The 19408-nt window shown below is 41.4% G+C and overlaps 1 protein-coding gene and 1 long non-coding RNA gene across 6 annotated transcripts in view; one reads left to right on the forward strand and one right to left on the reverse strand.

Moving 5' to 3' along the window:
• LOC124066086 overlaps positions 1–1222 on the reverse strand; it is a 46270-nt gene extending 45048 nt beyond the window's left edge. The window contains exons 1-2 of the long non-coding RNA XR_006844539.1: positions 898–1222; positions 206–325 (exon numbers count right to left, since the gene is read on the reverse strand). This is a non-coding gene — a long non-coding RNA (uncharacterized LOC124066086). The remainder of the gene's footprint in view (positions 1–205; positions 326–897) is intronic.
• adgrb3 (adhesion G protein-coupled receptor B3) overlaps positions 1–19408 on the forward strand; it is a 108872-nt gene that overhangs the window by 49302 nt on the left and 40162 nt on the right. For 4 of the 5 annotated variants that reach the window (XM_046402178.1, XM_046402181.1, XM_046402180.1 and 1 more), the window contains exons 5-12: positions 4196–4360; positions 5073–5237; positions 7047–7211; positions 7729–7830; positions 12860–12966; positions 13876–14070; positions 16023–16091; positions 18957–19065. In XM_046402178.1, the coding sequence (XP_046258134.1) occupies positions 4196–4360; positions 5073–5237; positions 7047–7211; positions 7729–7830; positions 12860–12966; positions 13876–14070; positions 16023–16091; positions 18957–19065 (1077 nt within the window). The remainder of the gene's footprint in view (positions 1–4195; positions 4361–5072; positions 5238–7046; positions 7212–7728; positions 7831–12859; positions 12967–13875; positions 14071–16022; positions 16092–18956; positions 19066–19408) is intronic. The other variant, XM_046402179.1, reaches the window with a different exon arrangement.

Genomic DNA, 19408 nt, shown 5'->3' on the forward strand with positions numbered 1-19408 from the left:
CTTAGTTCCAGTTGAAAACTGGTACAAAAAAATTCCTGCTGGCATGATGCCGCATGAAACAGAGAGTCTATATCTAATATTCAGTAAGGCAGACAGATCGATCTGCTTTCTTCAAACCATCTGTACGCCGAGATGGAAGAATGCACTCAAAATAGAATATGCTTACCTTAAAGATGCATGACTTCCAGTCTAAAGGGAACCTTACCTCATAGCCACCACTGCAGAAAACACCAACATCTTCCGTGAACAATGGTTCAGGCACAGCAGACTGCGATCAAGCATGCCTCCATACAAGTTGTGATGCCGCTCATCCAACATAATGTATCTGCCAAAATATAATAGCACTTCAGCCTCACAAAACATTACTTTTACTTCAGTGGTCTCTTTTTTCCAACAAACCCAAACAAACAGCACTTGTGGCTATTTATTTTTCTTTTCTTGAAAGTTTAGAGTAGTTATTTTGCACAAAGAAGGGCAGTGGAATTCTCTTAACATTTTACATGGCTTCTGAACAGCAAAGGTTTTTATGTCCATTGCCAATGTTCAGAGCCAATACAGAATGATCTTTTGTTTATAGAGTGAGTTTACATTATGCTATCTCAATTTATCAACACCCCCGAGTCCTAATATAAACACAAATCAGCTTCATGTCAATTTGATCTTACAGCACCTTTTACAAGTTTTACATTGTGTAGTTTGGTTGGGGCGGAGGTATTTTCATACTGATTAATGTCAATTTGAAAATTTATAGCTGCTAACATAAGGCACTGACTTATTTTATCTTGCTACACATAAGCAACTCAGTATTGTTTTCTAACCGACAGATATTAATATAGTTCGTACCTCAATGCCACTGAACCGCACTTCCATTAGTCAAACACATGAAAAAAGGCATACCTTTAAAATTGGGCGAGATTTTCCATACTGTCAATAAGCACAGCTAGCTTAGTTCATTATTTCAGCGCGTTAAGCTAGCAGAGCGATATATATATAAACAACGAGTCACTCTACTGAGCATGCGCAGTCTGTCCGACAGCCGTCTACTTCACCGGACGTTAATATAACCGCGGTGCGCGTTAAAGTGAAATACTATGTGGTCGAAGCGCGAAGGCATGTCTCTTAGTTGTGTTTTTTATTGGTTTTGATTCATAGAGGAGCTCTGTGGCTATTTCAGGCTGGGGCTGTTGGATAAATTGGCTGGTTTTGATACGGTTATGGAATTTGTTGTAAATACTGACGTCAGCCTTGTCCAACAACACTGTATATAATGTAAGAAAGGGTATTCCCAATCGATATAATGTATCAATATTGATTTGCCTCATATCAGTGAAAGTTTTTTTTTTTTTTTTTAAACCCATCATAAGCTTGTATGGTTGTTGGTATGCAGAATGTGATGCAGCATCACTACTTGCAGAAGCACTGATTTTCTTACAATAAACAGAGCAAAAATTGGACAATTTGCATAATCATAAGTAGCCTCTGTGGAAACAAAGCAGAGGCTACACAAACAAAAGTCAGGTGCAGTCGGATACTGCATTATTTCCAGCTTAAGCACCAAACCAAGCAAACCAAAGACAAATCAAGAATTTTTGGCTTTTAACCGAAACAATAATGGTAAGACACAAACTTATTAATAGTAAGAGCAGGCATTTTCTGTTAATACATTCGTGAAAAACATCACAGTCTGACTGTGAGCCATTCACAGCTGAACATGAACCTATTGCAGAAGAAGAACAAGAGAAGAACACAGTTTCAGTATATGGGATTTTAAATGTGATCATGTACTCTGACAAGTAGCTCTTTATTAGAGAAGCTCTATGAAGGACTCTGAAACCACTTGTGATTGCTGTCTGTGAGACACAAACCTATTGTATTGTATTCCCAGTCACTACTAAGTCTTTCTTTGCATCATGTAATTGAAAGTGCTAAGTGCAATCTTCCGCATAGCATCCTTGAGAGGTGGTGTGGATTTGAATATGTTTTTAGTCAAAACTAGTTCTAACAGTCCTGTGGCATAAATAGATGGTATTTTTCAGCAAAATAATTAACACAGTATGGTGAATAGAGTTTTGCACAAGAGACAGGCTAACAAGTTAAAGAGGTAAAACCTCACTGGAATGATATGAAAAGGTAAACCAAATCCCAGCTTACCACAAATTAATGAAAACATTCTTGGCAAATGCATTACCTTAGTCTACCATCTTGTGCTGGTCCAAGAATTTCACCTCTAGCGGAACAATACGGTTGCTCATGGCCGTCCCTGCAAATCATGGCCATAGTTCAGAGAGAAAAAAAAAACACAGACACAAAGATGCAGAATCCTATTCCATCACTTGCTTGCTGTGGTGATTGCCTGCTTTGAACTGAAATTTTTCAAAGTAAATGCTTGGCCACCACGGGACACTTAGCTAAGAGCATCAAAGCCGCGCCTAGAGGCAGGGGCTAGGACAGACGTTAGCTCTCTTCATGGCAAACCATTGGCTTGATCCCAAGGCCCAACTACTTTATAACTGATATCCAGCTTTTGTACCACAGGAACTTTAAACCGCTGCACAAGCTGTGGATAGTGCCCTCTCTGAAGACAAACCATCCATTCCCTGCAGACCCAGTAGTCAGACAAACATCACCAAGGTCTTAAATCCCCTTTGCAATCAATAGATAATAGAGGGCCACCTATGTTGTGTCCTCTGCCAGTCTCCATTAATTCTGCCTTTCATTGTGTGCCTCGGTCTTGAAATGCCTGAAAATGTAAAGGCTGCACACACTTCAGCCTATTTTTCCTTTTTCTGTTCCCTTTGTGTCATCACAGTTGATTAGAAAACAAGAATTTTTCAGCTATGGATCATTTGTCCTTGATATATATATATGTATATATATATATATATATATATATACATACAATTTCCATCTCTGTCAATGCTGTCAGTAAATGCACCTTATCACATGGGATCAAAAAGCCAGCAGGTGTCCTTAGGAACTGATATGAGAGGTTACACTTTTACAGTTTGAAAGACGGGTGTTCACCATTTCATGTCACTGCGTACATTCAGGAATGGTGCGAGTGCCAAGACAAGACAGGAGGTGTCTTACTTCTGTCAGCCTCTCAGATTTTTCCCACTCCAAAATAAAACTTTGAGCCAATAGCAAATACTCTCTGCAGTTCTATGAAGACTCACCATCTGTCAGCCAGAAGCCCGTTAAGCTTACACACAAACCAGGATGCAAGAGGAATGATGCTTTTTTATGGCTGTTGTTTAAAACTCAACAATCATAGTGTGAAAATGACAAATTTATCAATCGCATTATGTTTTAGTGATAATTATGTGAAAAATGATCTGCAGTGTTAATGAATACAAAGGGAAATATAGGATTAGACACTCAAAGTATACCAAAATGATCTTTTAAAAGTTTTTGATGTTTGTGTTTATATGTGGAATTTCATCTTTTTATTGTAGTGGCACTATGTCCCAAGTGAATGACAATATGCTACATGAGATTTAGAATAATTTTCCTGTAGCTTTTCATTCTCAGCCTTTGAAGCCTTTCAGCGTTAACTGCTCATCTGATGAGGAAACATTAGAAACATATCCGTACATTTTCTTTTGGATTTAGGCTGTCTAACCTGATATTTAGTCTGGCCGTTTCATTACTCTGCAAAACATAAAATGTCGGCTGTTATTCAAAAGGTCTGAAACAGTTTATGGGCTGTCTGCTTTGTGTATTAGCATGATTGGTATGTTGGTGTAACAACATATTTGCAGAAACAATGTCAGCTCACGTGAACCTGAAGGTGCTCTGCTATTAGATTCCCAGTCAACCAGAAGACTCAACAAACTGTAACACTGTGCAGACCTGCTGCTCCTCATCCCCACCTTATTAGCCACGATTCTTATTGCTGTTATTCTATATGACTTTTTTTTTTTATCATATTCTGTACCTTCACTACTGTATGAAGCATTTGTTGGTGTTATCGTGTACATGATAAACAACACTAAACATACAGAAGCGACTGAAGCTCGAGGTGAAGTCCCACAGTGTCTGTGTGCTCAGTGTTTCATTTGCATTGGTTTTGCTGCTAATTGCTTTTGATTGATTGCATTTCATTTATGGCTCACTGCAGCTTGTTACTGGTTTGTTAAAGCTATAGCAGGAGCAGAGTCACTGATTAGGCCTGACGCCCTTTCTGTGCCCGCAGTACACGGTGTATGGGAGGAGTGGTCACCGTGGAGCCTGTGCTCCTTCACATGTGGCCGCGGTCACCGCACTAGGACTAGGATGTGTGCCCCTCCCCAGCATGGAGGCAGGGCCTGTGATGGACCTGAGACCCAGACTAAGCTTTGCAACATAGCCCTATGCCCAGGTATCATCTGTCTGCTCTCTAAATATAATAAAAATGCCGATATTAGTAATTATCCCTGAAGAAAACCATTTCCAAAGATCAGTTCTTTAGACGGGAAGCAGTTTGCCTTAAAGCAGCTATGTAGTCATTACTCAGCACAGTACTGCAAAGGTGAGTAAAAAGCTGGACGAATGCAGAGTTTGTGGTGCATTTAAAGTAATAGTACTCACATATTGATGCGGTTTAGGGAACCCTGTTGAGAGTCCGTACTGTAATACTGACGTCAAAATCACTTACCCGCAGTTGCCCGTGAATGGTAAGCAGATTAGTGATGATGAGTTTTTCCACACAGTAAATGTTAGCTTTGCTCTGGTAACAGATTCAGTGAAAACCACTCAATCCCAGATGCTTTCCCTCTGCCCAGACAGGGAAAATGGAAAGCAGCTAACAATCCGATTCTGCAATTTGTGCCTGTGATATTTGAATAATCTAAAACTTAATATGAAGACAAAATAATATTCTGCTTTTGCCTTTGGCTGAACTTTAACTTTTTGTGAAAAAGCAGAAAACCAGCAGTACAATTCTCCAGAATTGAGGTTTCTTTTTTTTTTTTTGCTTTTACTGGCTTTCACCTTGAGAGAGAATAGTGATCTGAATATCTCCTCCCATTTCTGTCTGCCGTCTTTTTCCCCTCACATGGGACATGCTTGTTGGGTTGTGGTTGGTGCCTCAGTGGACGGACAGTGGCAGGAGTGGAGCTCTTGGAGCGATTGCTCGGTGACCTGTGCCAATGGCACTCAGCAGAGGACCAGGCAGTGCTCAGCAGCCGCCCATGGGGGATCTGAGTGTCGCGGTCACTGGGCAGAAAGCAGAGAGTGCCATAATCCTGACTGCACAGGTAAAATCCTGAGCCTCTTAATTCTATATCCGCTTTGATGTCTAAATTTGAAATCATTGTTTCAAACAGGGGAAAGCGACACAAAAAACAGCGTGTCCCATATTTTCACCGTCATTATTAAAATCACAAGTGCAATAATCGCTACGTTCAACTTTGGATTAAACATGCAGCCTGATTTTACAGAGCAGTTTCACTTATTCTTTTGTGTACCAAAAAGCTCTGCAGGAAGAGTCAAACCTCTGTTGTAAGAATGAAGAATAATGTTTAAGACCATGCTCTATCAATTGGATTTGTAAAATCCAGTTAGATATACTGTATGCCTTTCACATAATTCAGGGTTAGCTGTCCAAACTGCCTGTCAACATCATGGATGTATTAGAGGCTCAAAGATGTCAGCTTAGTGGTCTCCATCAGGCTTTGAATTGTCTGATCATATGAAGGGCCTGAGCACTCTCATAATCTCCTGATGCAATTTTCACTGCAGCAGCCTGAAACAGCTGGGCTTTTATTCTGTATTTCTTTGGTATGTGTGTGGCAAATGCGATTCCTCTAAAATTTCTGAAAGCCGCTGCAAATTTTCTCACCCAACCTTATGCTCTCTTGGACTGCTGAAAAAGAGGTGAATGCTTGCGAATGCATACTTTGGTTTTGTGCTTATGTTAATGAGGCATGAGGCACTGTTGTTTGCCTCACACCGAGAGGATGCATTATACAATTTATTCATCTAATGAGGCCTTCCTATTTAGCAATTCTATTTGTTTCCAAGGTGAGAGCTCAAGCATTAGTGAGACAACACAGTCTGAGCCATCATTTAACAAGTCAGCTTCATGTCCATGACTGCGAGAGTTCTTTGTATTGCTTTGTATAGAAAAAAAAGGTTCAAAGCAAACCCAGTATATCTTTGAGCAATGTTACGTGCTAAAAGGCAATACACATTCTTTTGAAATGGAACAAAACAGTCAAAAACAAAACTGACTAATAAGTACAATAAAGGCCTGTGCAGGAACGGAATCAACCTTACGTGTTTCATAATTGGAAGAATTTCTTCAGGACTGCTGGCACAACAAGCTCTTTGAAACTCATGAGCATGCATATGTCTGAGGAATCAGCTGCTCTGATGTGGTGCCGAGAATTAAGTAACTACTGTGATTTGATCAATGCCTTGTGGATAGTTTTAGCCAACAGGTCACATTGGTTTCTGTTCTTTTCTCTCCTCCGGAAGCGATCCTGACAGAGGTTAGTTGTAGGACACAAAATAGCCCTGCATGTGTGAAGGAGGGGGTAAGTGGAGGTTAAAATGAGAGTGGATTGTGTTTCCTGCTCACAGGGTGTTGTACCTTTCTATTCAGACAAGGACATGTGATTTACTGCATCGCTGAAGGGGAGCATCTGGTTTTTTTTTCTTTTCTTTCTTTGTCTAATGCACAATTTAACAGTGTTCATTACAAGGGCATAAAACATGCTGCTGGTTTTGGAAACTTCAGCATAAATGCCTTTTTAATATTGGCAAAGTGAGGCAAATAATCACCACTCACAGAGCACCTTCTTTAGCCATAAAACACACATCCTCCTCGTTATGCTAGTCGGTTTTATTCATCTTTGGAGTGTTACCAATAACCTGTGTCTACAAACTGAATGCATGGATAACAAAAGAAATAAATGCAATCAAAAATTTGATTTTTGGATAGTACACTCTAATGAAAAGCTCATTGCACATGTCACATTTTAGTTGCAATGCTGTCGGTTTTTTTTAGCAAATGTGGCGCCTCTGAGAGTATCTGTTTCTAATGGGGAATGATTCTGTTGTAGCTAACGGCCAGTGGAATCCTTGGGGACCGTGGAGTGGCTGCTCCAAGTCGTGCGATGGCGGATGGCAGAGGCGAGCCCGGGTGTGTCAGGGGGCAGCTGTGACTGGCCAGCAGTGTGATGGCACCGGAGAGGAAGTCAGAAAGTGCAGCGACCAACGCTGTCCAGGTGAGCCAAAGGATAATAAGACTAGCATCTGAATGAAAGTGGGGAGATAATTATCTCTGTGGGGTGAATGACATGTCTCATTACATAATTTCATTTAAAACAGCATCTCAAGAGGAGATGCAGATAAGCCGATACAGCGGAGGGATTAATGAGTATGAATATATTCCAAAGTCATTGAAATACTGGTGACATACCGAAGATTTTCAGAATAATCTCTTTTTGAAGTGGAGCCTTGACATAAAGTTACTTAATGCTTCTTCAAAGTAAAGCAGCAGTGTTGCACAAAACATTCAACCTTCTTTTATTATTATTCTCATAATTGTGAGGCACCTACACTCACAGCTTGTAATTAAAGAAGACACTGAATGGCATGCTCACATTCACCAACAGCATACAGCTTTGAACTCCTACATTTCCATACGTCTACTATACGTGATGTGAAGAAATTATTGCATCATTTTGGAAATGATGATGAAAAGCTCTTTGAATTCACACTTAATGCTGCTTTGCTTCTCAGCACCGTATGAGATTTGTCCTGAGGACTATGCAGTGTCAATGGTGTGGAGACGGACGCCTTCAGGGGAAATGGCCTTCAATAGATGCCCACCTAATGCCACAGGTAAGGACATGTGAAATGTCTTTCATTTGTCCAGTGATCACTGCTTTATTTCTAAACGGTACAGCACTCTCTGAGAGGTCCACAGATGAACTTCTTATATTACTATTGCAGCTTCCTTCCCTTAAAGAAATGACTGTAACTATATGACGATGTGACTGATGGACCTAAATAGGACTTAATGTCAGGGAATGGCTGTTTGAATCACAACGATTTGCCAGCAAGTACAACTGTGACTTTACAGTGGTATAGTTACCCTGAAATCCACTGGTGTCATGGTATCACAGTTTGAATACTCATCACAGTGTTAATAATTTGGCTACATTATGAGAAATAATGATAGATTTCTGCCTCCATAGGAAGCCGTCCTTTTGTACGGAAGTTATCAGCACGCCTTTTACTTTTTAAGTTGCCTGCCTAATCTTAGCTTGGCGTATAAAATCGCCCAAACATCCTGATGATAAAACTGTATCTGGTGCCAAAATTGGGTTTCTTCATGTGAGGAGAAAGCACATTTCCTTTCATCCCATTTCCACACGTCGCTGATGTAACTCATGGCTACACCCGTCAGTGCACAGCATGTGCAGTGGATAAAAAAAATGGTAACTGTGATTCTGAGAGCATTGTTGAAGAAAAGCACGCTGAGGTCTGTTTTCAGACAGTAAGCAGAAGCTTTAACATGTGCACGCAGAGAAGAGCATTAGAGCAGGGGATGCAAGCCCTCTTACAGGGCAAGGCTAACACCCAGCTCTTGAAAGGGAAGAGAAAGGAGGGAGGATAAAAGAGATAAAAAGAAATGCAACCTCTGATAAAGCTACTTTGGTTCTGGTTGAAGGTTGGTTTGCTAACCAAACTGGACAATGTGGCACCACTGGGCGCTGAAGTTCTGTGTTCGATGAGATAAGCTGTTGTTAAACTTGTAACAGTCTCAGGTGTTTGAATTGACATTTTTTCCCCAACTATAGAATATCTATCTGGCAAAGTAGCTGTAGCAGCAAACACACTGTCACTGACAGATGGCTGACCAGCGGCAAAGATACGCACAGTAAGATTTACTAGCATGACATTAGCTTTCCAGCTTGACATTAGTTTTAAGGCTAATAAGAGTTTGGCAATATGAAGCTATTTCCAATTCGCAATGAGGCCTTTTTGTGTTCTGTTTTTATTCCTTCTTCTTGTCTGATAAAATACTGTTGGAAATTTAACACTTTTACTGATTAAGAATTTCATTTACACCAAGAGGTGTCTTTAGATTAGTCACTCACTCAGCATGGGTGAGAAAGTGGCCTCCTTAATACAAACTCATTAGTGTGTTCTTTACTGAGCAATGTTACATCAATTAAGCACATTAATTAAACTTAAGGACAGGATTTGTTGGTTTCGGTTTGTAAACACAACATTCAAATTTAGCCCCTCCTCAACAACACCCACAGATACATGCTTACAATGTGGCCTAAGGTGAATAGATTTTTACCCTGGACATTATGATTAATTTAAATCGCTTGGCTTTCTTATATGCAGCTGAAATTTTGTCTTTTGTCACGGAGATGTATGTCATTACTGCAGTCCTCACATTCTGGTAATCTGCAATAAATCAGAGCTCAGTTCTTTGTTGTTGTTGTTGGTTCACTCTGTACACGTGTATGCACAGCAACTCCCACTCAGAGATAATATGACTGTGACATGTCACTTTACCAGAGAACCAGGACCTTTAATGCCTGTGCCACAGAAGACGTATATCATGTTCAAGCACTGTGCATCCTCCTGTTAAAGCTGGCACTGACCACTGAGGAAAACAAAAAAAAAAAAAAAAAAAAAAAAAAGACATGATGGACGATAGTTCAGGTCAGGTCAAGTTTATTTGTAAAGCCATTAATCACAGTTTCAGCGTCAGTAGGTTTCACAAAGCCCACATTGTGTAGCTATAAATGAAAACAACACCTTCCAACCTTTGACCTGTAATTAGATCAAGGTCAAAGTCATAAAACCCTTAATGAGAAAGATGTGAAAAGAATCTAAACACCTTTCAAACAGACCTCCTCCTTCCAGGACAGTCACATGTGTAATTGCTGCTGAGAGTGGGTAAACAAAGATGAAATATTGATCAGCAATGGCAACACAACAAAATGTGCGACATGAATGCAGTGAAGCTGCTTGGGTGAAGTGTCTAAATGTGTTAGGGGGCATCAGCGCCCACTCAGCCGTAGTCGCTGTCGTCATCAAGGTCATCATAGGAACAGCACCCAGTGCAGGGGCGTCAGCGCCGCCTCGGTCATCGCTGATGACAACCGCTACCAGAGGCAAGAGGGGAGGAAAAGACAGGAGGATACACAGACACAACAGATGAATTTGTTCGCTTTGAATCAGTCCAACGAAGGCACGTTTACAGCAGCCTTCTGTCTAACTCTGTCCTGAAGACGCTGGGTGACTTCTAAGCTCTGTGCAAGGCTAAAGCAAAACACAAAGAGGAAGAAAAATGCGCCGTTAGATAATGACACTCCCAAATTTTTAAACTTACCGCACAGACTTCTTAAGATGTGCATTTTCCATATTTGATTTTGTAAAAGTGTACATTATTATAAAAAAGGAATAAACATTATGTGTTTTATGTGTGTTTTTTAATTTTGAAACATGCAATTTCTTTACTCTCCTGACACCTGGAGTTACTTCGCAGAGGAGATTTTCCATGCAAGATCTTATTTATGGGCCTAAATCTCAATTAAAGTTGGAGTCACTCACCTGAAAGAGAGAGCAAAGCAAAAGAACCACAAGCTATTAAACAAACTCTTCGCTGGGGGAAATGATTACATACTTAGCAGACACAAGCAGCACAATCCTTTAGCGTGAAAGAGGTAATTTTGCTTGTGATATTTAGGTGAATTCATAGTCTTGAGAGTACTCTTAGTTTTTAGGTGGTTTCTTTCTCTAAAGTAAGAGATTTTGGTTGCTTTTCACCACTTTAAGTCTACAAATGTGCTTCTCAGAGAGTGTTTTTAAGACATGTCTTATCTGCGGTAAGCACAGTTTTTTCCTCCTGTCTTGGGGAGGATTGTTTGAATTAAAAAAAATCTCCTCTAATGGCAGCCGAATTTAGGATGCCGTAAAACCGGACAGCGACAGGTCAATGCCTTGGCTGAGTGCAGCCTTGGTTTTGATCAAGCACATCTCCACTGACCTATATTTCATACTCAACGTACTCTACATCACTGATGATGCAAGGAGAGACGACAGATTAATGCAGAATCAAAGCAAAAGCCTCGTGGTGCCACATCTGACCTTGTTTGATCCCACCACTGGCACGGATCAAAGCCTGAATCACTGAAAAATGTATTTTTCACTTCCCCAAATGCACATATTAAAATAAAAAATTAGTGCTTGTTCAATTCATAAAATACAACTGATGGCACATCCTGACAGAGGAGAGGCAAAGGAGATGTGGGTGTGTGTCATCTCTCTCCACCAGAGAGCTTTGCTGTTGCTCGTATCCCTGGAACACTTACTATTGTTCTTACTGAAATTCTATTATGAAATAGCAGCAAGTGTGCTATCAGCTTTTTTATTTTATACAGCCAATAAAAAGCAAACATGAGTTTTTTGTTTGTTTTTTTTTCCTGCAAAACTGTGTAACTGTGTAAACAAAAACAAAAAAAGAATCTCTTGTCCTGGCTTTTCATTAAAATGATTTTGGCCTTCGGCAATTTGTATCTTCCAGTTCTGCTGAATTTACAGCACCTTCATACAGTATAATACTGAAATGAAAGCAGAACAAAGGTCATCAATCATTCTTGAATGTGACTTATTTGTACTGGTTCTTGTCTTTTTGCCAACGCTCACATAAACTTCTCAGTCTTTCTGAGTTTACAGTGACCTTTACGAATGGGAGAGCCAAAACACAGAAGTGATTCCCTAATTTTTTGGAATCGATCCATTGTAAAAGTACACTGTACAAGTTGTTTTTTTTTTTTTTAGCATGAGGATCTGAAAGATGGTCGAATAAAAACCATGAAAATATTCTTCTGAGTGCTGGTATCTTTAAAAATGAGAGTCTGGTTTATGGAAGAAAATAAAACCGCCCAGGTGAAGCCGGTTTGGAGGAAGACGGATGCTCGGTGTGGTGTAAAGCAGTGGGCCTCTCCTGCTGCCCTCTGGGTTGTCTCATGGTGCTGCATGGGCGCTCCCGGCATATAGCAATGTTTTGTGTGCACTCATGGCTTCAGTGCATATCACTGGGTAGTAGCTGTGGAGAAGGTGGGCGTGGGAGGCGTGCTTTTGATCTTTCTCTGTCTGTGTGTGTTAGTGTGTGAAAGACTCAGAGAGAGAACAAGAGATAGCAAAGGGTTTATGTGAAGCACGGATGCCAGGGGAAATGTTTTGTACTGTGGGAGTTTTCCTCAGGATGTCAAGCACCTGTGTTGGAGCGAAGGGGTGATGTGTGAAGTGCACTCCACCAGGTCGACAGCTGGGAAGGTGTGATGTGGGACCCCTATGTGGGATGTTTATGGTGATGTGGGTGGATATTGGGTGGTTCTGCTATTTTAGGATCGCTGTTTACATGCCTGACAACTATCACCGCTGAGCTGCTGCATGCCTGAATAACCCACTGTAAGTTGTATTAATGTGGCACATAGTGCATATGTTACAAGGCATGTGTGTAGCTCGCAATATGAAACCACTTCTGTTCACTTCTGTCTATGATGTGGCTCAAATCCACTGCAGAATTTAATGGCAGGCATCAAAGTTTGATGGCGAGTGATGGGCAACAGAAATGGACTAAGGGGAAAATAGTAAATCTCTCTTGAAAAGAATTAACATTTCTATTTTCCCTCTCCTTTCTTTTTGTCCTTCCTATTTTCCTGTATCCAACTCCCTCCACTTCCATCTGCCTTTCCTTTGCCTCTCCTTTGGTCTTAATCCCACACACACTCACACACACACACACACACACTCTCTCTATGCCCACATCCACATCTATCCTCTCATCCCTCCCTTGCTCCCCTCTCCAAATCTGTCGCTCTCTCCTTCCCCTCTACAGGCACCACTAGTCGACGCTGCTCTTTGGATCACCGCGGTATGGCCTTCTGGGAGCAGCCCAGCTATGCTCGATGCATAACAAATGAATTCAGATACTTGCAGCAATCAGTAGGTGCAAAGTCAGCTCCCTCTCACAGTCTCTGTTTCCAATGCATCATAAATTACCTCCCCAGTCCCCCCCCCTCCCCGCACACACACATTCTCATCACACTGTAACCACTTCCAATAGGAGAGCAAATTAAAACACTGGTTTTGCCATTTTTCTGTGTGCATCGAATGGTCGTCGTCGTTTCCTTAAATTGTTTGATTTAAAGTGTCTGGCATGTTCATATCTGTGATGGTCTTGTTCTACTTTTATAATTTTATGAAGACAACATCCATTACAGTTCATGTTTGTTTTGGACCTGAATGACAAAGACAGGGAAACTCTGTGAATGGTAACTATTTTATTTTTAGTCAAAACACACTGCTAGAGCTAGAATGAATTTTTCTTTTTCATCCTTTTTGTCCATCTCACGTGTGATGATGATGAAACATCTGTTTTTTTATTAAAGTCTAAGTCATGTTTAGGGACGTTTTTGCTTAACTGTGTTTGTCTATAGTCTGCATACACAACAGCACTGCCGCTGCACTGCAAAATTTGGTAACCCTCCGTCACTGTTAAAAATAAAATAATTCATAAGAGCTGAGATAGCACATACAGCGCTGCACCTGTGAGCGTGTATTTATGGACATAAACCCTGTGCAATGATGTGAAATGCCATTTCACTGTGCAATTTCTGCCTAAATGTGTGTCTTCTGCTCCAGTTAACTCTTTTACTCATATTGGCTCATTTCAAAACACCGTGAGGCAGAATACATTTCGGCCTGGCTTAGATATAAGTGTCACATAAAGAGCCTCAGAGATTCGTGTCTTTCTTCCTGATTTTTTGCACTCGATTTACTCCACAATGTGTAACTTAGCACATATCTTGAGGACACCGATACCCCAAGTTCTGTCTTCTCCTGTTTTTGGAGGTTCAGGGGCACCTTGCTAAGGGCCAGAGGATGCTGGCAGGCGATGGGATGTCCCAGGTGACGAAAAATCTGCTTGACCTCACCCAGAGGAGGAACTTCTATGCTGGTGATCTGCTGTCCTCTGTGGAGATCCTTCGCAATGTGACAGAGACCTTCAAGAGAGCCAGCTACGAGCCATCTTCAGACGACGTGCAAGTAAGTGGACAGTGGGTTCACTTTAACAGACATGGAGCTTTGTGTAAGATATTCATGTCCTACTGTGTACTCGCTTACAAGTCTATCTATCATGGCAAAAATAATCAGTTAGATAAGGATAATGTTTAATGCGTTTTCCTACCAACAGTGTAAAATATGAGAAAAGGGGTTTTCTAACATGTCTGAAATAGCACAAAGGCTGACAAACACACCCCATGACTCTATTGTATCAAGAGATCTCCTCCGCATCCTAAGCTGTTTCATCTCATCATGTTGGGCTTGACTGCAGTCTTGATCCTCTTTATGTCAATAGGATGATGGAGATTATAGCCAAAGCCCCGCCTCCATCACCAATAAGATAATTTATGTCCCCACTGCCGTGTCATTTTCAAAGACACCCTTCTCAGGTCTCTTTGTGGTCTTTGTGCTGTTTTGTGAGCCTGTCACAATATGTGTGTGTGTGTTTGGGGGTGGGGGGCATGTGTGCTGTTTTTTAGAATGAATAAAGTGGATAATAGTAAATGGAGAGGAAATAAATGTTACTTACTATTTGATGGAAACAGCAAAGAAGTGTTGACTCTTGCATATGTGTTAATGCAGAGCCTAACTCTTCATTTCAGTTCTATCATGAATTTGTAATCCTTTGTTAGTGTGTCGACCTTGTTTTTTTCTCAATCTGCAGTTGATGTATTTAAACAAAAAAATAGCATAAGAGTGTTAGTCTTAGTCTGCTTTCATTGCATGAAGGTTCAGTTAATTTACTCAATGTTGTTTCCGCTCACTATAGAAAGTTTTTTTTTGTCAATATATTAAAATGAAAATGTTTGAATATCACAAAATGGCCATAATGTCAGATGTTGTACTGTTCAAGTTTGAAGGCCTGTTACTGGCAAAATGTAAATAAAACTTACGTAAAGAAATGAAAAATATAGATACATATCTGAAATGAGTGATTTTATATATTTGGATCTGTTTAAGTGTGACAAAACTTAGCACACTGTTTGTACTTCAGATTAGTATGCAGGTAATTAAATCACCAAAATGCTGAAGTCACTTAATTGTGCACTTCCAAAGCGCAGTGGTATTTGGACTATAAATGTTAGGATGCTCTTTTCCTTACTTTTCTGCACATTTGTCACCAGTTGGAAGGTGTAAGGTCTGCTGCTAATATTCTGCAGAAATAAAACCCAAATGTGCTGGCCGTGGATGGGCAATCCAGGGCCCATTCAGCCATTTTCCCACCATAGAAAATCTATGAGATGAGGAAAGCATCCTGTCTCTGGTTATTATGAGAGCTCCATAGTGTGTGTGGGCAGACAGGAGAGCAGTCAGCCAGCCCATCCCTTCCGTGTGTCTCTGCGCTAATGCAGTGTTAAAGTGGGCACATTACCACCAGAGGGAGCATAAGCATTCAAGTAGAAAACAAGATAGCCTGTGTCAAGAGAGAGAGCCACTCCCTCAGGCACATTGTAGACCAGACGAAATAACAAGGCTAAAGATCAGACAGGGGGTCCTATTACTACTGCAGGCATGCACCCCAAGCAGCCACTGCTCTGTGCTGCAGAAGAAGACAATCCACACAGCTGCTCAAACATTCCTTTTCATCTTTTTTTTTTTCCTGATCACAGCTTGTGCTTCTTCCCTCTAGCATTAAGTGTTTGCTGCAAGCTGCAGGGGGGTTCCAGGTGTATTTTTGTCAAAGCTGGTCCACAAGTCCATCTTTTCTCTGATGAATTACCATCATTGTTTCAGTGGCAAACATCTTGGTGCAGTTCAGCCCCACTACCCGCACTATCATTATTGCTTTATAGAAATCCCTGTAAATATCAGCATATCATCCATAACAGTCTTTTTGAGGGCATGTGTCATGATTTTTAAAAGCATCATGCTGCAGTGCCTCTAAGGCTTTTGTGTGGGTGTGTTACGTATTTTCCCTTTCATCATCTCCGCAGAACTTCTTTCAAATCATCAGTAACCTCTTGGAGGAGGAAAATAAGGAGAAATGGGAAGATGCACAGAAGGTAAGCATGTTGCTTTGCACTTTGTAAATAATTCATTTTTATGCATGAGCATTGTGCATCTCAGAATTCATTCCAGGGCTCATTTGCAGTTGCTCCATCTGAATGGCAGAGATAAAGCAAAGTCAGGTCAGTGCTGAGATAACGTTACACTTACACATGCCTCTGTGAAAGGTCTTCTCGCAGGTATGACATCTGGCCGCCTTTAGAAAGCTAGTTCCTCAGAGCTCCACTTGGTGGCAGCAGCACTGCCACAGAGACTGGCCAGCTATTAAGACTGCAGGACTCACTCCTGCTGCACACTCATTGTTTCACCCAGGTCATACAGACCATTGCAACCAGTCTGATAAGGCCATCAGTTAAATTGAATTTTATAGTAGAAACAAACATTTTAGATGTTTTCTTTCTTGCGCCACAGGAGACTCCCTGTCTGCCTGCCTCTGATACTGAAAGGCAGCTCCATCATATGGGGTATATTAATAGTCTCAGTATTTCATATGTAACGTGCTGTGGATCAAAGTTTGAGCACAAAACAGCACACTTTCTTGACATGTTTATCCACGGAGGCTGGCTCCTGGCTATGTCCTCTGTCGGACACATCTCTCAGCTCGGGAGGTGGCAACTCTCATTTTCAGAACTGCCACTGGTGTCTGAGACAACCTGAACCCTGAAATCACGCACATCCAGACTCTGACAGAGATACCATCTGTGATGACAGTGAGTCTGCAGAGGGCATCTGCTCTGTTGTCACCTTCACTGGTAAATGACTTAAATTAGGTCTCACCTGCACTGATGCACAACTGAGGTGGCATCTTTAAATCAGTCAGATCTCTTTTTTCTTTGTCTCAGTTTCTCCATGCTTGACTTCAAGTAAGATTGTAGGGGGGAAATGCAGGCAGTTCAGACTCTGCTGCGAATGCCAGTCCTGAGTGTCTCTGCAGGCAGTAATTAGGTGTTTACTTGCTGCAGCTTCGGCTTGGCAGGCCCCAAAGGTAGGTTGTCGGTGAGAAGGGTCCACAAATGAGCAGTTTTGTCAGTAAGAATGTGTCAAAGATGGAGACAGAGAGAGAAGAAGAAATATAGAACAACAAAAGTTGTCTCTGTGATTGAACACCCAGAAGACATATGTGTTAATTGTTTCTGTAGTTATTAATTTCCCTGTCTAAGGAGTGCTGCTTCAGTTTCGGCACTCCACCAAGAGGGCGATGGCTAAGCGACGTCTGATTTCAGTGGACTTCACAGTTATCAGTTTTTCTCACTTGCTAGCTTTTTCTGCATTAATGAGCACCCACACACTGTGTGCTGTGGACATTGAAAACACTCACATGAAACACCTCACTATGAGGTTTTGTGCTGGCTGCAGAGTTGGCTCTGTGCAGAGATCACTATATATTCACCTCCTGTCTCTGTTACCATGGCAAGGAAAGGAAGAGCTCTGTCTACAGAAGCTCCACTGCAGCCATTTCCCTGCGCTGCCTTCACATCTCACGGTTGCCATGGAGACCGGGCGAATGAGCATGACTGCACTGTGCGTCAGACATGCCGGAAGGGGCGACGTGATGTGCTTTTCTCCCCCACTATGGCTTTCACTCTGCTGTGTCAGAGGCTCTCAACTTCAGCATCGCTGATCCGCTTGCCAGGCTTAGCGGCAGCACATGTAGAGGCATGTGCGAACACACAGAGCACAAGGTGTCACAGAGGAGGGAAATACCTGCCTCAGGTGTTTGTTGAATATGAGGTGAGGTGCTAATTGCTTAATGCTCTTCAAAGACCTTTCTAATTGCCTGACACCACTGTCTGCTCACACCTTTGTTAAAGTCCTGCAATAATATTTGTATAGTATAACACATTTTGAAATGTTACTGTATTATTTTGGTAAGTAGAAACTGTGTTAGACTCAGGCACAAATGTTGTCACGTATGGCACAACTACACAGTCCTACAAGCAGCATTCACTATATCCCAGTCAAAGGACAAAACTGCTGGCCCCCGAATCAAAGCCTCTTATTAGATTTGACCCATCACCACTGGACTGGCAGCCAAGACCTCGGTGCAATCTTCTGAAGGTCATTTATTGGATTAGTGTTCCTTTGATTTATCGACTAGGAGGAAAGAGCTGACCTGACCAGCACCGTTACTGGTCCAGCCTCTGTGCTGAATTCCTGGCTCTGCATTCTCTCGCTGAGTGCTGATGCCCACGAAGCATCACATGAACACAGGCAATCACCCTTGACGTGGCAGAGCCTTTCACAAGAGGAGCAAACCAACAGCTGTGTGTGACAAGGATGGTTCAGTTAGGGCTGTCGATATCTGCCTGCCGTTTTCAGGATTCATCAACTAATCATTTGAGTGCCATCACGCTTTTACAGAACTCAAGGTTACATATGTAATTTTTGCTTATTGTGTAAAATGAGCAAATAATCGCATTTGAGAAGCTGGATTACAGAAATTTCACCAGCTTGCTTTAAAAAGGGACTTAAATGATTCATGATTAGTGGACTAATTAGATGGTTCGGTCACAGTAAAATAAAAACTCAAAGCAAGCACACACAAAAAAATTTAAATCGAATCTAAATATCTCTGAATTTCTTTTTCTAACACATTTCTCCTTCCTCTTCTCTTTGATCCCAGTGTTGCTTTGTTGTTTCTTCACTGCTTATTTGGCATATCACAGTTTTTAATATTTCATTTTGTGTTTTAAATGTTCTGTACAGCTTCCATATTTGACCACACACCTGAAGTTTGTTTCGAGTAACGTGTTTGTGACCTGCTTTCTTCGCTCCACACTTCCATCCATCCAGTGATACTGACTACTGCTGCGTGTGTGAAATTGAAAGTGTCTTCTCGTCTTTTTTTTTATCATGCCTAGATCTATCCTGGAGCGGTGGAGCTCATGCAGGTCATAGAGGAATTCATCCACATTGTTGGATTGGGCATGAAGGATTTCCACAATGCCTATTTGATGACCGGGAACTTGGGTAAGAATCAGCCCACAGCCGCTGAGCTCGTTTTGCCATTTATTTCTGCTTGACATGGACACATAATCCCTGTGCTCTGCTGACTCCTCGTGTCAATTTCCCCACCATCATTAATTTAGGATAAATGGTGCGTGGTGAGGGTGGGGGAGTAAAATTACTGCAAATCAATAATGTTAATTAAAACCGAGCTTGTGGTCTTAATGTGCTAAATTCCTATGAAAACACTTAACACCCAATCCAATATCAAGAGCGTGCAGTGTAGGAGCCCCCACAAGAGGAGAACTCTTCTTCTTTAACTGGAGCTAAAAAGAGCGAATACACACATCACTCCTGGAAGATATTT

Source organism: Scatophagus argus, chromosome 10, assembly GCF_020382885.2.
Source record: "Scatophagus argus isolate fScaArg1 chromosome 10, fScaArg1.pri, whole genome shotgun sequence".
NCBI lineage: Eukaryota > Metazoa > Chordata > Actinopteri > Scatophagidae > Scatophagus > Scatophagus argus.